The 20,438-nt window shown below is 36.5% G+C and overlaps 1 protein-coding gene across 1 annotated transcript in view; it reads left to right on the top strand.

The window, feature by feature from the left end:
• KCNMA1 (potassium large conductance calcium-activated channel, subfamily M, alpha member 1) overlaps window positions 1-20,438 on the top strand; it is a gene marked incomplete at both ends in the record, with an annotated part of 146,241 nt that overhangs the window by 72,155 nt on the left and 53,648 nt on the right. Inside the window, one exon of the mRNA XM_010153889.1 lies at window positions 3,959-4,132. Coding sequence (XP_010152191.1) covers window positions 3,959-4,132 — 174 coding nt within the window. The remainder of the gene's footprint in view (window positions 1-3,958; window positions 4,133-20,438) is intronic.

Below are 20,438 nucleotides of genomic sequence, written 5' to 3'. Positions count from 1 at the left end.
ATTGCAAAAAATTGCAAGATAGTGAACAAGCTGACTTGATGGTCTTGAAGTTGTTTGTGAAAATTAAATAATGGAGAGATAGCTTTGCCTGTTGTTTAAGGGAAAATAAATTCTCGCAAACAATTTAAGATGTGCTGCTGTATTTTTCAGGAAACTGAAATTTTGCTGGAGGAAATCCTTTCAGTATTTCAGTCTCATGATGCCAACCAGCATTGCTGAAGGCGATCAAATCACTCTGGTCGTCCTTTAATGCTGCTGTTATTTTCCTCATAGTGGGGATCATGAGAACTTGGTGAATTGAAATACTATTGTATGCATTTCAATTCTTAAGTGTAGTGGGACGGTTTTTACCATTTGCCGGTCGAGAAACCTCTGGTTCATAATCTTAACCAGCCGTTGTTATCTCAGAGAAATCCACTAGATGTCCTCGTAGATCTACTTTTTAGTGAGGTCACAAGGAAAACTGCCATAGCGATGGGTGGAATACGAGCAATGGGTAGACTCTATAGTTAAAAAAAAAATATATCAGCAAAGATGAAGGGATACTTTGTTCTACTTGCTTAAAAAACCCAAAACAAACAAAAAAAAGAGCTGTTTCTTGACATCTTAGGTAGAGAATAATCTGCAGTTTCCTTTGCTTATTTTTGCAGCTGGAAATATTTCCCATTACTGTTTGTGAACTTTAAGTAACACCTCAGATCCAGACAATCTAGAAATTTTGACTGGACTTTTTGGGTTTTTGAGATCAGAAAGCAAGGTGCTGCTAGAAGATTAGACATCTAAGGCATATACCTTCCTTATTAGAATGGAAAGCCTTCTGAGAAAAATTGCAACAAGAAACGTTTTTAGAAGTATTTATTTACTTTATAAATAAGTGACAGAAATTTTCCTTTCCCTTCACTCTTAAAGCAGGAAATGACTAGTTCTTATATACTTTGTTTTGTCAGTAAATTATTAAGTAGTCTGATTTCCATGTCCATGATGACTTCCACTGATATTTTTACTAATTCATTTTACAAATGCTGTGAAATTGTCATTGTAGTAAGTAGAAAGATCACTTCTTCCTTTTTGTCCATTTCTGATTCATTTGAAAATAGGGAAGTAATTGCCTTTATGTCCCAACTTACATTTGCACTAGCTGCAAATAACAGTTCTATTCAATATCCATAACATTTCTACAAATAGAAAGAAATTAGTTGTTTCTTATGCAGGTGCTACAGGTGTCAAATGAATTTAACACCCACCCAGAGGCTGTTCTTAAGGTCCCCCTGTCTCTCTGATGATTCCCATTTTTTGTTAGTGTTTATGGAAGTTTATAGGAAATGGTATGTGTGTGGCTGAACCATTTAAAATCATTTCTGTCTTGTCTTTGATCTTGTCGCTAGTCATCCCTACTAATAATCCATGTTTTGTTTTATTTAAAAGAGAATAAGTATTGTATTTGGTATGAATGTTAAAATGACTGTATAAAAGGAATGAAGAGTAACAGCATGTTTTCTTTCCAAAATGTATTGCTCTGATATGCAGTTGCTTATATACTGGTTGAAGCCTTATAGCAAGTCCTTTCTGCTACTTATATTTCCAGGTCTAAGCCTGTTTCCTGCATGTTAATGATGTGAAATATTAAAATTATGCATGATCTCCAGAACAACTGATAATAATAGTTAAAAACAGTCCCTGAAAGGGCCTTGCTTTTGAGAAGCACCATGGAGTCCTTAACGCTATTGAACAGAAGGGCTTAAATTTCCAACTTCTTCAGTTTAAGTCTGATGAAAATGGTACAAAAGGTTTTCCATCACAACCCTATTAGCCCTTAAGGATGATTTCTTTTAATTTTCATAAATGTATCCTATTATTGACTGTTGTCAAGATTTGGCTACAAGTAAAAGATAACCAGGGACTGTTACTAACCAATGACACAGCAGTTGAGAATTTCTGAGCAGTGTGTTTTGCTACAGCATTTGATTAGAAAAAGTCCTTCAAAACAGCTATAATTAAAACAAAATGGGTCTGCCTTTTACTTCACCCACTGTTAGTGTGTCTTACAAATGCCTTTCATTTTTCTTTCTTTTCCTTAAAGTGAAAATAATAAAATAGGCATAATGGAAAGACTTCCATATTTTTGGTAACATTTTGCTTTTATTTTTCTACCCAACTTTTCAATTCTAAAGAATATGTTGGGAAGAGTTAGGCAGAGGGAAACCATGGGAAAACAAATGCTGTTTTGAATTTTCTGTGTAGTTTGAATGTGTATGCATCAAAAGCTGCAGTGGAAACCATCTTACTAAAAGCCAAGCTCTGAGGAATGATGTCCCATGCAATGAACAAGCCTGATGCTGCATGATGACTTTCTGAACAGCTGTAAGATAACACTACTAGGATGCTAAGAGAACATGGCATTAGTCATGTGAGCAAAGTTGTAGAGGAATGGAGTCGCTGCTGAAGAGATCACTCATTCATCTCCCTCAATGCCTGTTTTCCACAATCATAATGTTACCCTTGCTTGACAAATATACTGTATGGCAAGTCATCAAGGCCTTAGAACAGGACTTGACCCATTTGAGCGATTTCAATCCCTCTTCCCTGGTGACTGTGGCATTAAGAAACTGGAAAAAAATAAGAGAAATTCTTTTAAAATTCATGTCATGATCATAATGCAAAAAAGACATCCTGAACTGAAGTTACAGGCCAGAGAAACATTACCTTTTTTCTGCATTTGCTTTTAAGGTTTTGTTTTTGCCTGTCAGTGTTCTGTTTTGTTCTTAGTATAATTGAGTCAGTTCAATCTAAACCATTACCAAAAGTGTTGGTTCAGTGCAACGTGTGAAACAATCTAAGTGGCCTTTGCATTTCTTTTGACTTAAACATGCCAGTGATGCAGGAAGCATACATATTTGCATGACGGTAATTACACATGCATTTACAAAATAGGATGCTGTATATTCATAGAAATCTCTGACAAAGATATTCCCATGACAGAAGGATATAAATGTTCTGTTCTAACCTGGCACTCCTTGTGGAATTAGGTCTAATTCTACATTCAGTTATTTGGTTCTCAATCCCACTTCAAATCCAGAGCAGGAAACATGCCAATGATTGGTTCAGCATGTTTCAATGGACCAATGCTCTGTGTGCTTTTGGTGATGCCTTATTTGTGAACTGATTTTAATGTCAAGCATATTTACCATTATTAGTTGTGTTTCTTATATGGGCAAATTTTGGTATTCTGTCAAGAGTTAATTTGAATTCCTGAAGATACAATGTAAGCGAAGTAAATTTTTCAGAAAAATTTATGAACATCTTGTAACTGTTCAAGAATGTGTAATTTATTGCAATAAAGTAGTTCCCTGGCACAGTTTAATACAGAGAAATCATTAGCATATGCTTAAGAATATTTTTATATATGTATATATGTGTATAATGTAAATGTGTGTGTGTGTGAGTGTATGTAAGAATGTATGTGTGCTTTTGTGTGTGTATACATGCATATATATAGATATATAAAAGTCTGATTTTTACAGGAAGCAGGATAGGCCAAAAATATCTAATGGATTAGCAAATTTAGATTTTTCATTTTAGCCCAGTAGTATTAATTGTGCCAAGGGAAAAATATATATAGGATTCTCAGCTTTTATTATGGTGGGGTTTTTTTTTTTTGGTTTTTTTTTTTTTTTTTATCCAAACACTTGACTGTAAACAGTAATTCTTCCCCATGTCTGCGGTCACCCTATAAGACTGAACAGAAATAAAGAGCAATTTATCTTTTGCCCCACTTTTAATGTACAGCCAAAGTGTTATCAGTAATCTCATTGCATTCTTTTTCCTGGGTCAAGACTGTTAACATAAACTAAGGCCTGTATTAAATCCCTTAGATTACCTTCCAGCTGCCTTGTTATATATATAACCTTGCCATTAACCTGCTGCTCTTCCTCTCCTCCCATCCAACACATGGTTATAGCCAAGATGTCCATCTACAAGAGAATGAAACTGGCATGTTGTTTTGATTGCGGACGCTCTGAGCGTGACTGCTCTTGCATGTCAGGCAGTGTACATAGTAACATGGACACCCTTGAGAGAGCCTTCCCACTTTCTTCTGTCTCTGTTAATGATTGCTCCACCAGTTTACGTGCCTGTAAGTTTGAACACCAACACATGCTGTTCCATGTCTGTGGTGTCTGTGGTATCATCCCCGTCTTGTGTCGTACATTGTAGTTCTGTGAGTTTTACTGGCTGATGCTTTTTTTAAAAAGTCAAACCCAAATTTTAATACAGCTCTGTATTTATATTTCTGTTTTAATTTATTTTTAATATGAAAAATGTAATCTATTATTTTGCTTTGTGTGCTCTTTATGAAGCATGCTCTTGCAATAGCATGCAGGACCGTAATAGTGCAGTTTGGTGACATATTTTTTTATTTAATTCATACAATATAGATTGTCATTAATTAAACAATAAGTGCTTCGGTGGAGGAAGAGGCCTGTGTCTAAATCTATGACTGGTGCTAAGTGGACAGCTTTAATAGTGCTGACACTAGAGCAGCATACAATAGGTAGTGAATAAATATACAGGATGCAACTTAGTAGCTGAATTGCAGTCGCTGGAATTCTGTTCTATACAGCTACCATTAGTTTTGTTTCTAACCCTTCAATCTCAGTGAGGCAGTACTTATTGTACACTTACAATATGACTGTACTTTTTGTAGTGCCTTTTTAGAAGGGCTAGTCTGATTCAAACAGTTTCTGAAATTAACTGTAGAGTCTGTCCCCTAGGACAGTACCATCCTGGAATATGCCCCAAAAGCTCTTTTGAAAGGAGGGAGAAGACAAAGAAGTTAGAAAAATTCTGTGTAGCCATTAATTCTTTGGGCAAGCAGCAGGGATTCCAAAGCTTTTTTTGTCAATATGATTTCAAAAATTGAGGAAGATCGTTAAATAAAATGGTGATCTCCACCCCCCACCCCTCCAACATTCTTACCCTCTTTAGACATTCATAACAGGCAAAACTATGTCTTGGGACAGGAATTGTTTTCAGTTTTTTGCATCACTTCAGGGTAGATGGTTTCCAGTTTTAAGTCCTATTCTATATTACAGGAGTTTTTATCCTTTAAAGAGACCTTTATCAGAGAAAAACGTAACAAAACCTATTTTGTTAAGAAAAGTGAATAAGAAACCTTCCTGATTGAGAATTACTACAGGTGATGCTACTTCCATAGCCCAACCACCTCAGTAACACAGTGCCTAGTATAGTCTACATTAATACAGACTAGTACAGAAAGTATGTGGTTGGGTGTTAACAGCAACCAGACCAGGCTAAATGAAAATGCCCCCTACACATGGGTAAAATTTCTGCCATTAGTACAGTTTGGCAAGGAAAGAAAAACCATAATTTGTAGGTTTACCATAACTTTCAAGTTCACTTAAGACTCTGCAGAGGCAGATAAAGTAAACATTTTTGATTGTGTTGCCTGCTGAGCCAAAACCCTCCACAATAGTGGTATTATTGCCACCAAAAACAATACTGTTGGGAAACACATTAGATCTATCTTATATTTTGAAGGATAAGTGATATTGACAGCTTTGAGGATTTTTAGCATCCTATCTTTCAAGGGCCTTTTCCCCCCTTCATCACTCCATCAAATCAAAAGAGATCTTACTCTACCCCGTGTGAGACTAGTCACCTTTGACTGTTAATAATAACTCCAAAAATCAATACCAATTCACACTCGTTGCAAAGCAGCATAAGCCTTTCTTTTCCCATTAAAATATATATATACACACACATGCAACGTTTCACTGGCAAGGCTTCAATAGAAATCAGTGTGTTTTCTTTGCAGAGCACAGGGGTCGTATGATGCCCATCTTGACAGAGCTAGTTAACTCAAAGAATGGTGGTGAGAGTCAGCTTTTCATTAAATATGAGCAGATGTGAAATGTAGAGTGTTTGACAATTAGAAATGGCAGCAGCAGGGCCCCAGAATCAAAGTGAGGTCAGATTGGTGGATCAGATTACCTCTCTTACATTCTTTACTTGTTCTGAAAATCATTCTGAATTAGTGTCAGTGGAGCCATGATGGGTTTTGCCCTTTGTCTTTTATGCTAGGACTGTATTGTTTCCCCAGACACTCATTAAAGGTCATTATACTATTACAGGGCTTGCTTTGGTCGTGGTGCCCCAGTTGGGTTGGTTTGCTTCTACAATTGCTTAATGCATTTCTTTTTTTTCCTCTTTTTTTTTTTTTTTTTTACTTTTGGTTGTAGAAGTAGGCTTTTTTTCAAGGTAAATAAAATCACAGACCATTGTATGAAACTTCTTGAAACAATGAGTAGCTTTTACAAGAATCTGATGTCAAGTAGAGGATATCAATTTACATATTCAATGATGTACACAGGATTTACTGTACTAATTGTCTAATATGTAGAAACAGTGAGACTTAAAGCGCATTTTCCACTTTGGATCAGTTTCTCTGTTATTATATTGTTGCCTGTACTTCCAGCAGATGAAAATCATAATTTGAATAAATAGAATTACGTTAAAATAGCTTTTGAGTTTATAGACAACTGTCTGGAAAAAATGGATGTGATCTTTCTAAACGTAAGGAAATAGATTTTTAAATTATTTTTGTTTCTACATTTTTTCAGGTTTAGCTGATTTTGGGAGATTCCTTCATGAACAGTAGTGAAAGTGTCCAAACATTTTTTGCACTGGAGACTCAATTGAATTAGAGTGAGGAGAGGTGCTCAGCCACTGAAAAATCTGGGCTGATTTATAAGTGAAATTATGTTATTAATAAGTGTGATATTTCTGCTTAGGCTTGTGCCAAATCTTGGGGAGTGCCATTCATATGATTAATTGATACAGACAGAATCTTAACCTGAACCATTTAATATCTGTTCTTCTGTATCACCATATGGCTGCTGCTTCTCAGGAACATCAAAAGTTCATGTTCCAAAAGGAAACCTTTTCTAAACTTGTCACTGTGCCCATAGCCATGGGAACATAAACTTCCAAGGACATTCTTGATATGAGGCCCAGGCCTATCTAATTCAGCTTGTGAGAAAACATGCTTTGACATCCTCTGATAGTTCTGAGAAGCTTTACTTGAAGACTTTGACTTTGGTAAGTATTGGGGATCTCTGGAGACAAGAGTCACCACATTTTGAATTCGGGGTTCAGTCCAAACCTCTGGCTATCCTATTTGGCAAGACAGACCATGCCAAGACAAGCTGGAGAAAGCTTAACTTTTTTAAGTGGCTAAAGCATGTACCTACCTGTGTGCTGAGCCCAGTTTAGAACCATATTTTCTGTCTGGTCTTCTAGTGCCATCACGTGGTTTATGCTGAACAGACAAGTTAGCTGCCGAGTCTTTCTCAAAGGACCTAAAATTGTATTCTGCAAGATTAGATGAACATTTTAGGCAGCTAGAATAAGGTTGGCTGTTGAACCAAAGTTGGTATGGTCTGCTGAAGCTGTCTTGCCATATAGTTTAGCAAGATAGGTTTAGGAACACTCTAGCTGCTTCACTGACCTGTGCTATTTAGGGCAGTATAGAACCTGCCTGTGTGTCTTTACAGATTAAAAACCCAGATTTTTTTCATGAGAGTTGAAATGACATAACTTAGTGATTTATGCAGAGACAAGAATGCACACAAGTTGGTCAGTGTGTCTAAAATTCATCAGTTGTATAAATGTGCTTGAGTTTTTGTAAATGAGTTGACTATTAAGGCTTGGGTTCCTAAATTACTGGCTAAAAAGACAGTGTAGTCTTTATTTCTTCTAGAATGCAAGAACTGTATCCAGTGCTTCCTACAGAACAAAACTAACCTACTACTTCTCTAGTCCTGGTGAAGTAGCCAAGGGAAGAAATAATTGCTTTATAGATGAGATAAGGTGTAGGAAGGACCTGTGTGCACCTTGTCAAAACACAACTTTCGGTGCAAGAATCCTCTTTTTATCCTTTAGCAGCAATGTTTTCCCTTTTCCAGGATGCATACACCACCTTGTAGTGGCTAGACATTTTGGGGTTGTCAAACCAGGTATAAATATGATCCCATTTACATTATATTTGTAATACTTTGAAGAGGAAAAAGAGGGGTGCTACCACTGCTCCATCTTACTAAACACATTTTCTGAGCTGTGAAAATTCTATTGTGGCCACAGGAGGGATGGAGACTCATTTGCTCGGAAGTTCTTAGTTTTAAATATGCTATATAAACAGTTTTTAATATAACTCACTGATCCCTTTGTGGTTACACTCTCTCGTCTTTGTCCTGCACAAAAAGTCAATAGAACACCTGTGATGTTTGGAGGAAGGTGAAATTGAAGGAGTGAATGATTGTGTCTGCTTGGAAAGGAAATACAGATGATGTATTTCGTCCTTCAGGGATGGCATCATAATGTCATAAGCAAGTGATCATAATCAGATTGTTATGCTTTTAAGCTCACTTCTGTGGAATGACCCCATCTCTCTGTACTGGAGAATGAAACAGCATTAATTTACGTAGCCTGGGTTGTTGTGGTTTTGTGTTTGGGTTTTTTTGAGTTTTGGTTTTGTTGGGGTATTTTTGAGTTGTTTGGGTTTTTTTAAATGAGATTAATATTAATGACACATTGTGCCAAATAAATTCCTGTTAATTCAAAGCCACAGAGAATATAAATTGTAAACTTCTGTACCATGCTGTGGGTAATAGATGGAGTTATGTAAATCTAGTTCTAAATATTGTTCTTGCGTTTAGGGTGAAAGGTTTTCACTTCAATTACAGCAGTTCCCATGTATTCAGGTTTGTGTTCCTGAGAACTGACATGGGTATGACATTTCCTCTAAATACCACCACATGACTGCATGTGTCCCTTTTCAAAATAATGAAAATAATGTAAAAATAGACACCTGTCTATATTTTAGTGTTCAATTTTACAGAGAAAATATTATTTTAGATAACTCAGTAAAGATACAAGTACAATACAGGTATAAAAAATCAGACATATACATCGTAATGGAGTTTGTGTTACTACTAGGTAATGAAGAAAACCCATTTACTCTCTCAGAATGAGCTACTGTCAAGAAAGCTGCTGTTACCAAAACTGTCCAATGGGGTTTTGAAACATATAAAACTAGACAATGGAACAGCTGAAAAGGAAAATACCAATGTGGGAGATTCCTGTGCTCTTCTTGTAGAGGTTCTCGGGGTGTAGCCACTGACATTAAGTCAATGCTTGTACATGCTAGAGATTTGCTGTGTTTGCAGCCAGCTCAATAGTCTGTGGCACTGGCAAAGCAGAAGCCAGACTCCATGAGATCTGCTTTTCTGAGAAGGAAAATCTCCTAATTACTCTTCCACTTTCAAACTTACTTTGCAATTCTGCCTAGCCTTCTTCCTTTCCATCATCTTCTCCTTGTGGCATTTACACAAAGATGCATGGAAGTGTTTCCACTGAAGAAGATAGGATGAATTGACTCAATACATGCAATCACAGTCTTAACCATTCCAGAACTGCTTGCTGGATCAGTGGTTTCACTGAACCAACCCTTTGATTTGTCTGCCTTTTTCTCATATATGATGTGCAGACCTTCAGCTGATTCCCTCCTTAATGCAACTGTATGTTTTTCTGCATTGCTAACATAGGGATAGGAGCTGTGATCAGAATGGGCTGGTATATGCCCTCCCGAGACTCCAAGTACGTATTCCATCTTTTTTTTTTTTTTTTTAATGTGAATGAATGCACTTGGACTTTTATATTTCCCTTTCAAAGACTGAATAGATGACATTAGTGAGGGGGGAGGGGGAAAGGGAATGAAACAATAGGAAGCTGAATACTGCTAAAATATTTAACTTTCTTTTGGATATAATATGAGATTATAGATGAACACTGAGATGTAGAAATGCAAGAATAGAAAAAACAAGCAAAACACGCCCCCCCCCCCCCCCCCTCCCCCAAACCAAGCTGTTCCTTTTGAGACCGTAGAATGGAAAAAGTGAGATGAGTTTCAGATGAGTGTTGTGAAGCAGTGCATACCCCTAGGCTGATGAGCAGATGCTCTGCCCAGTTTGTGAGGTCTATAACAAGGAGATGAACTCTTGCATCACTATGGGATGGAGGCACTTCTAAGTTTAGCAGCAAATCTTTTGAAGAATTGGGAAGATGGAGGAGGAAGAGATCCAGAAGTCTTCATTTAATCCCTCTAGGCCTTTATGTTGAGTACTGATTCTTACTAGGGTCACAGGGAAGAGACTAGCGAGTGGCTTGCTTTGATGGGGACAAGCTAGAGAAGATGCTGTCTGCATCCTGTGGAGTGAATTTAGCAGAGGGTCTTATGCAAGGTGACATGGAAATTATGTTTGCATTTTTAGTTCCTATGTGTGGCTGGTTGTCATGAAACTCACCATGACAGTTTCTTACCACCAGGCAGCAGATTCTTCCTGTTACCTCCTTGGTGTGGGACAGATGCTAGCCAGTTAGCTCTCCTTCTCTACTGTTTCCGAGCTATTTCAAGCGACAGATGCCAGAGCTGGCTCGGTTTCAGCTTGAGCATTTCTGTCATAGCCCTGCCTTGAGCCCAAATTCTGACCTTTACTATATGAAATAAAGTACTTACGAACAAGCAGTGGCTTGATCCAGAGCAGGCTTAGAGCAAATGTCAAGTGTCAAGTCAGTCTCCTGCCTCCTTATTCCACCTGCATTAGGAACCTAGATTTAAACCCTAGACTACAGCACTGACTGCCTTAGGCTTTATGGGTCTGGAGAGACATAACTTATTAACAAAGAGTTATTAAATTTTTATCAGTTTTATAACACAATGTAAATGCCTTCTATGAATCTACATTGTGTTCATTATCATTTAAAATGTTAATTAAGTCAAAGTTGCATTTAATTTAGTTCTAAATGTGCCTTTGGGGGGAAGCTTTTAAAAACAGCTGCAGGATTGAGAAGCTCATTGAAGCTGGGAAGTTGTTAGTATCACTTTTCAGAATAGGTCCCCCAAGTTGATTGCCATTTTGAGTCTTAGCTAATTTGTGTTGATGTTATTGGACAAGGTCTCAAATTAATATTGAACCAATAAAAGCAGAAAGCTATCAGCTCATGCTAATCAAAGATACTTTGTGTAATTTGTGTTTTTTTCAAATTACTTCCAAACTAGAATGAGCTGTTGATTTTTAAAGCCTGTACTTCTTATACTCTTGTTTTATAATATATTTTCATTTGGTATTCATATTGGTTGGCACCTTTTATAATTCTGTGAAAAATATGTTCACTGACTTGGAATATTGTCCATCAGATTCATAGATGAATTCATCCTCTGGCCTAATCTACATTTCATGTGATTTTAAGTTGTAATGTATAGAAGGAGGTTCTTATTGAAGTATACAAGAGGCTACAGTATGGTATCAACATGTAAAGTGGAATGCACTTTATTATTTAAGAAAACTACAATAAAATCCCTTCAAACCATGTTAAAATGTACTTGGATTGGATTAGGTATGGGAGTGTTATTGTTTTTTGATCCTTTTTGATGTAAAAACAAGAGAAACAAGGAAAAAAAAAAGCAAGTACTGTGTTTCCACCATCTGATTATTCCATTAAGACCCCCAGTATATTTATCATATACATACCTTTAATCAGGTAAGTAGTCACATTAGGTGTAGTATGACCACTAATGTACATACTATCATAGAATCACTAGGTTGGAAAAGACCTTAGAGATTATCCAGTCCAACCGTAAACTATGTGGTTCATACCTCTAGAACTGGAATGGGAGGGAACCAACCTAGTGAATTAGAACCAGAGATCTTCAGATTTTATCACATTCAGTGTAGGTCCACCAAAGTGGTTCAGTCTTCAGCCTAGAAGCCAAAACCAGCTTTGAAGACAATTTTTTCTGGGTCATCATATTTTCCATTGAGTAGCTAGAACCCTTCCAGGTATTTATATATGCCAGGATATAACCTCATGAATTTTTTATGTGCCGCATGAAAACAGGTGATTGTTGCAACGTAACTCTATATGTCGTTCTTGAAGTGCCACAAAACAAGCACCCATCTTGTATCATTGCTTTGATTGAGGTTGTCAGTCTTGAGTAGACATGATGGAGTGGACCAGGAGAGGATAATTTTTAATTGATATTTAAGAAATCATAGCTATATTATTTTTTAGTATGTAATTTCTTAAATATGTTGATGGTATACTATAGAAAAGGTTGAAGTTCCATTGTTTTACTGTTTGAGACTATTTACCAGCTTCTGTTAACATACCTTTTTATAGTACAATGTATACCTTTCCTAGTGATATTTTATATATTACTGAATGCTGTGATGCCATAATTCATGTTTTATCAATGACTTAAGGAAACATACTGTGTGCTACCTCACACACACATGCTTCATTGATACTGATCAGATCTTGTTAGCACAGTAGAATTATTCTGAAAAGGAACGCTGCAAAAAGTGTTATTACTTTGTAAGAACTGACCAGTATCACCTTGTTAAAAATTCATGTGCACCTTTTAGTTTGACTGGACATTCTACCTAGGCATATGGCACAAGGTAAAGATCCCAGTCTTGACTGCACTTCTGACATGCCACAAGACTATGGTTCTTTTTCCTCCCAGAGACTGAGAAAGTTGTATTCTCAATATATTATATTACATTTTGTGCTAAGTGCTTTGAGATCCTTATATTTTGAAGTGCTGACTCTAAGCCTAGCTGTCCTTTTAACATGGTGATTCCTCTGCAGAATCTTTGCTTGAAGGAGGTCATAGATACTTGGCAAGGATGAGAGGAAAGTGAAATGTGGTACATAACAGAAAGAAGGAATGGAGAAATTACCAGAACTGCCTTGCTGCAGTCTAATTTAGGGATGTTTTGAAAGGGGATACTATTTAACAGGGTATGAATACCTTCTGTTTGTCTACATTAGCAGGGAAAAATATTTAGATTTCTGGGGAAAAAAATATTTTTAAAATCATTCACAGTTTGTAGCTGCTTCTGAACTTTAATTGGAATGCAGGCCTTGCTTACTGTGAAGAACTGCTGAAGGAAATCCAAAAAAATCATTATAGCGTCTTTGATCTTTGTCATGCAATTTCCTTTGTTCGTTCTTGCATAAAGGATTTTCCTTGCACTAAGCATGTTGCTTTCTCCATTCCCGTGTTCTTGACATTATCATCTTCACTCTCTAACTCGGTGTTGTTATGTACTGTCTGACACGGCACTACGCTGTGGGCAGAGATTTTACATCACCATAGCTATGCTATGGAGGAAACCTGGCAGCAAAATATGGATGTTCTGTTCTTAAGCAAACTCTTGCCAGAATGGACTAGCAGGTGTGCCATCTAGCAACATAGATGGTTTATTATAAAACTAGCCCCTCCTTCTGTAGCACTTACAAGATCCCATAGGGGATCTATTTCTTGGCTTTCAGTAAAAATAGAAATTGTGATATACGTACAACAACTTAGAAATCAAGGTAAACATTTTCCTAGCTGATAAAGTTTCATCAGCTAATAGAACTAAGATTATTCTAGCAAAGAATAAATACAATTAAAAGTTTTGAGCCTCAGGTAGAGATGATGCTTATTCCTGTTCCATAGGGAGGGTTGCAAAAATGATCAGAGAGATGGAATGCCTCTCCTATGAGGAAAGGCAGAGAGAGTTGGGGATGTTCAGCCTTGAGATGTGAAGAATCCGGGGAGACTTTGTGGCCTTTGGGTAACAGTTTTAAACTAAAAGAGGTTTAGAAAGATAACCTAAGATAGACTAGATATAAGGAAGACATTTTTTACAGTGAGTGTGATGAAACATGGGAACAAGTTGCCCAGAGAGTTGGTAGATGCCTCATTCCTGGAAACCCTCAAGGTCATATTGGGCAAGGCTCTGAAGAACCAGATCTAGTTGAAGATGTCCCTGCTCCTTGCAGGGGGTATTTCACTAGATAACCTTTAAAGATCCCTTACAACCCAAACTGTTCTATGAGTAATATGAGGTAAAACCCACAGTCACAAACTGATAGCATGTTTCATTAACAAGCATTTGTCCAGTGATTTTTTTAATTTATTCTCTATCACAATTATACCAAAACATGCAAGTGCTATCAGCTTTTCTATGATCAGTTGGTCACAAGAGGGATGGCAACAAAGAAGTGATACAGTATTTATATAGAATTGCATGGTGTGAAAATAAACATAATTCACATGATGAAATAGCAGAATGGTGAAGTGAGATGCACTGCTGAATAGAACAGGGTGTACTTTTCTGGATTCCTCTACATAGTGTCCTTTACGACATATGGGAAACATTTCCCAGATTTTCATATGACATGCTAATACTTCTCATTAAAAATGGAATTAGACTCATAGACATTCTTCCATCTTGTCTTGGTTTTGAATGAAATACTGATTTTCTTGGTTCTGAACAAAACCAATAAGCTTTCCAAAGTCAGGGCAAGCAAAAAAATCTCAAAATAAATTTCACTAACTCTTGGATGCTAAGAACTGATTTTGATATTCCACAGAAAAATATCTATCTTATTGTGTGAAGTTGCACATTTTCAGAGTACTGTTCAAATTAAATGTTAATGGTTGCTAAATTATATTTTGTGTAAATTGAGATATGAAAATGTGATTTTTGTTTTATGTACAAAAAAAATCTGCTAAAAATTATATTAGTTTTCATTTGGTAAAGATCTAAATTTTTCCATAGTTCTTAAAAGCTGGAATTTTTTGTACCAAGAGCTTTTGTTCTGTAGAACAATTGTCCAAGGAAAAATGACTACATATATATATAGCATTTCATTGAGTATAATTTGATTGTTTCTAGTCAAGAGCCTCACTGCCCTGGGTAACAAGATATACCTTATTGATTTTTTCGTTCAGACAACAGAGAACGGATGAGAGAAGAGTAGACTTGGGACAGACGTCAGTCTCAGCACAGATTCTATTGTGATAATCTTAAATGTTTGGATCTGCAGAGACTGAAGTTAGTAATGTAGTTATAGCTGTTTGAGAGGATCTTTCCATACAAGGCATCCAATTTACAGGCATCTTACACTTTGGAGAGTTAGATGACTCAGCAAAAACCTTTGGTTATGTTTGGAAGAGAAGTAAATGAATACAGAATTTGCAATGACAGGGAAGACTCCAGCCAAGGATCTATGAGTCTGTAGTCTCGATTTATCTGATGCTACCTCAGTGTGAAATTCTGCAGGAGAGGCAGCTGGCATTCTTGTAACCCATTGGCACCAGATCCTTCTGCATGTTGATTTATGTGGTATGAATTCTGTGCCTGATCTGTGCACTTCAATATATCATTATTGTGTAATTCTGCTGTTCTTAGAACTCCCTACACCTAAATTTGCTTCTTTTCAAGTATGGAATTATTTTAATTTCTGTTTCAGATCTCCCCTGTGATCACCACCACGTTCTTTTTTATTAGAGCATGGTCTGTGAAACTATTTTTTTCTTACTTTTCTGAATAATTCCTGAAAATTCTATGTCCTACTTGAATGAAAATGCAGTCTGTTTTTGGATTTAGGATTTCTAGTTTTATTACATCTAGTAGCTAATCAAGCTTTAATGGTCTTATTGATTGCATCTTTGAATGCTGCAGCTCATTCATCCACAGTTTTACCGGGATTTCTCCTGCTAAATAGATAGGTAAGCTCTTCTTTTGCATCTCAAATTGTAGCCAGAGACAATGCAAGAATTGTATCTTTAGGCTCCCATATTCAGCCTCAATATTCAAGCCCCACATACTCTTCAAGATGTATCCTGAAATTGTCCCTTGAGTCCTACGGATTTCTTCAGCACTATCCTTGAGGAATATAAAATATGTCAAAATACACATTTGTTCTTAATCTGCCTTTAGCATAGGAGTCTTTTGTCTGCCCTCTTTCTCCACAAGCAGGACAAAATAAAATCCTCAGAGGTAGAGCTCCGAGCAATTCACTTTTGGAAGATGACTTTCTTGACAGCTGTCAGTGTCCCCTGAGCACTGGATTTCTGGATGCTTTCAGTATCTGACTCTCAAAACATCTGGCAGCAACGCTATTTCCAAATATATTGACATCCTGTGACATTTGTTGTTGATATAGTTACTTTCAGGGTAGTAACTGATCCATAAATCTTATGGAATCTTATATATCAATTTTGTCTTTGTTGCACAGAGTTCCTCCTCGTCCAGGTGACTGTGGACTTTATTGTGAAATTGGTGTGATAATTATAACAGAAATACTGGCAGTTCAGTGATTTCCTGCAGAATTTTCTTTTGGTTTTTGTTTTGTTTTTAATCAGTCTTTCCGCCTTATCATGCTACCAGCTCTGAAAATGGACATCATCTATGTTTAATTTTATATTCAAAGAGTATAAGTGGTTTCCCGGGTATAACACTGAGCACACCAAGAGTTCTGCAGGACATAGCTAAGCAGCCTGGGAGACTAATTTGACACTTTGAAAATCCTGTCTCAGGAATTCTTCATTGCCCTCTTTCCTCTCCTCTTGTTTCAGTGCATGGTGCACAGTGAGGGTGCTGCTGTTAGGCTACCTTCGCTTTCTCTACTAATCTCCATATTCTTATCAGGGTTTGGTTAATGAAACCAGAAGTATGTAGCACAGTGTGTTTGCCTTTGATGAAGTTTTCTTTCTGAAGCTTTTCCTTGTCATGTGTTGTGATCTCTTTGCATGATCTGCCTGATCCTTGTCATGAGCTAAGGAAGCTTGACATCTCTGGTTAGCTTTAGTAACAAAGTGGAATAAGGTCAAAACTTTTTTTTTTTTTTTTTAAGAGCTATCAGTTTAGTTTGGTAGATTCAGTATTATTTGCTTTCTTTCTCACTAGTTAGTCTGCATACTTTTACAGCGTTATAGTTTGTCTTACATGAAGTGAATGTGAGGTGGCACGCGTTCCCCTCTTACAATAATTCTCAATGGTTCAACCCTAACTTCTGCATGTATTTCGGTGTTATCAGTGCAGAAAAATTATTAGTTATCACCACTGGATTTCTTAGCTTATGCTTCATTTTCCATCCTTGTGAAGTTGCCTGCCCTTGATTCCCCATAGCTATCAATTTCAGCCAAGCTACTGTATGCTTTGGCAGAGATGGGACTATTAATTGTTTTTAGAGGTTCTTTTATCGATACAGTCAGAGGTAGACATTACATTTCCATTTATAATTTATTATTATGATGAAGATTTTTGGGTTGGTTTACTTCCTTTGTTTTTCCATTGTTTACCTAGAAATTATGAGCTATACTTCCCTAATTTTCTATAGCAAAGAATTATATTCCATCTCTATTTTTGCTATTATTTTATAGATTTAATCTCAGTTATTTATAACTTGATTGTTTTTCATATTAATATTTTTACCAGGTGATATTGTTTTTTTGGATACATTTGTTCAGAGAAAAACAGAGCTTTAGAAGAATGCAGGACGTTACAGAACTCACTAAATTAGGGAGCATTTAGGAAAAAATATACTGATTTCTTAGTGTCATGAAATGTATTTAACTGATTATTTGTAAGTGATAAAACCAGCATATTTTACAATAGGCTTTTAATACAACTGGTTCAATCTATTTGATTAATTTGGATCTTTACACTGTGACTTTTAGAGCACTTTGCATAAGAGAATTGGTTTGTCATCAATTAACATTCCCTGCTTTTATGAAAGCTGTACTATAGAGTATTGTAAAACTGCAAACAATGTGCTGAAAATCTGTCTACTGGCAATTAGATTTCTACGTATAAGAGTAGCTGAGAACTACTCTTCTGTATGTACACATAGATTTCAAGATAGAACAGCAGCGGGGCTTGAAACTCCATGTAACCACCGGGTGGTAGTGCCGGCTTAGAAATACGTAGCGACTCAAAAGCCTCCAACTTTTATGTATTGATTTTGTGAGGAAACAATTTCACTTAAAAAAAAACCAAATATTTTTTTCTAATATTTCAGAATCACATATAAATTTTTTTAGTTTTGTTTTATAAAAATGTTTCCAAATAGGTATATACAGTGTAAGCACTCTTATATAAAGCTAACTTGTGTGTAAACATGCACAACATTTTTACTTAGTTTATGTATGAAAATGATACTATGACCTCACAGGTAACAGTTGTGTGAAGACCTCCATCCCAGAGGAATATTAAAGATGAATCTGAAGGAATACTGGGGATAAGTTAGCCTGATCCTATTAACATTTAACAATTGGAATTTTTTTCCACTGATGTGGATGAAAGCCAGATAAGACTAATGATAAGAAAGCCAGAATTAAATGTCAAGATTTCAATTCTTCTTGTTCAGAGGCACAGACACTTCTACACTGTTTTGTACGAGGAGAAACAACAGCCAAAAGGGAAAAGAAATTAAATGGTAGCAAAGTTTAAAAAGTGTAAAAAAAAAAAATCCAATTTATTAGTGGCATATTAACCACCTAGTTAAAAAGCATATTGAGCAATGTCCTCTAAATTGTGTGTTTCAGAAGTAAGACAATTCACTGGGAAGCAGAGGAAGAATTTCAAGAAAAAAAAATCTTAGACGTTAAGAATACAGTCTCTTAGATTTATAAGAAGTTTATGAAAATCTTTTGTTTACTAATAATGCTGTGCTGGCAGGGAAGTGGGCAGGGGAACTTAGTATGTCTTCTTCAGGAAATGTGCTAATGAAACATCTTGAACCCAAATTCATTTTTCAACTTGTCATGAGCAGAGTAGAGAAAACATTATTTCAGTTTAAAATTTAGGATCTGCAAGTTGGAATGACACTGGAAATGTGTATTTTTAAGATGTTGAGATAAATTGGGACTTTGAACTGGAAAACCAAGTAATAACTCTAGATATCTGCAGGGTGAAAAAGGCTCTTCTCAGTGTTCTTAAGGAGGGAACAGTTGCAGTAAGAGCTAGCTGAAATTTGTGGAGTTCTGCTCCAAAGAACTCAGCATATAACTATCCATTTCCTATGCACTGAAATATTCTCTCTTCCTATGGAACACAATCTACACAGTAAATACAATATTTCTAATCCCAAATAGCAGAGCAATCACCAAGGATACTGTGCTTACTTTTTCCTTTAGTTACTTCTAGGCACTGTATATTTTCCCAGTGAATTTAATGGAGCTGAGGGAGTGTAAACAGCAAACTGTTTATAGGCACAATGGTCAGTGGCCTTTCAAATTTTTGGTTGTTGAGGTAGAAAACTCTGCTGGTTTTAGCAGTGACTGATCAGATTGTGACTATTCAGTCACAAAGGGGAAACTTCCTTTACTTTGTGAAAACAGGACACATTCCTCCTACATTCTGTCAGAACTACATAGCTACAGCCTACTCTCACTAGTGCTGCAGTTTCTCCCTCCATGTCCCTTACAGTTGGTGTCAAAATCCTCTCTGAGGCAATTGGACAAAGGACAATACACTTTAGATTGCTATGTATTGAGAACAGGATAGTCTATGACAATGCACTGAATTTAGAACTATGGGTGTGGAAAATTTACTATTTTCTGTGTGATGTTACTCTTAAAGAATCTCCTGTGTGCCTTTTGGATTTACATGACGTGCCTAGGGAAACTGTCAAAGACCCACTAATAAGGAAATCGGTGTCCTTTAGTAAACCCTGTATTTTTTAAGGGGCGTGGGGGAACCAACATAGAAATAAAGAGTATGTTACAGTTATTTGATGTTAGACATACCCTTTCATGTCCAATTAAAAAACAAACAAACCAAAAACCACCAAAACAACCAACCAAAAAAAAGAAAAAAACACCAAGAAACCAAAACCCCAAACTGTAATAACAATTTCTTTTTATCCCATAACCATGTGGTATGTTTTTATGGGATGTATTCCCAATGTACTTTCCAAACAGCAGTATCAACCTCACCATTTTATGCCTGAAAAAAATTAGTAATTATCAGCCATGTTTTCAGATGATTTGGTCATTTGAGTGTGTCTTAGCAAGAGCTTTAAGTAAAGAACTCTGGTAAGAGGAAATTGACTACAAGTGAACAACCCAAGGCTGTGTAACAGATCACTGGTAAAACTAAATTCCCAGACAAAAGATTCCCAGTCCTCTGTTTGTTGGCATGGGATTATCAGGTAGTCTGTTAAAAAGTTAATGTGTGGTTTGAGCAATCCTTCTGTACTTTGCTTTTTCCAGACACAGCAGCTGGGGCTCTAAAACTGGACTTCATAGCTGCTTGTGACACAGTAGGATACACAGGGTCTGAACAGCTCTTTCGTGACACAGAGGGGTAACATATCCCTCTTGCTCCTCCTCAGAATTTAAAATTGAATTCAGAGAATATTTACACTTGCCATACCCGATGAGAGACTTGGAGTTTCCTTACTCTCCAAACTGAACACTCAAAAGACAAAGTCAATTCCCTTCGCTTTGATCTTGGTCTGGAGAATAGACCCCATGAACATGGACCATGTTCTGTTTCAATTTCAACAATTTAGACACA

Source organism: Eurypyga helias, unplaced genomic scaffold, assembly GCF_000690775.1.
Source record: "Eurypyga helias isolate BGI_N326 unplaced genomic scaffold, ASM69077v1 scaffold5886, whole genome shotgun sequence".
NCBI classification, from domain to species: domain Eukaryota; kingdom Metazoa; phylum Chordata; class Aves; order Eurypygiformes; family Eurypygidae; genus Eurypyga; species Eurypyga helias.
This window is presented reverse-complemented; position numbering and strand designations above follow the sequence as displayed.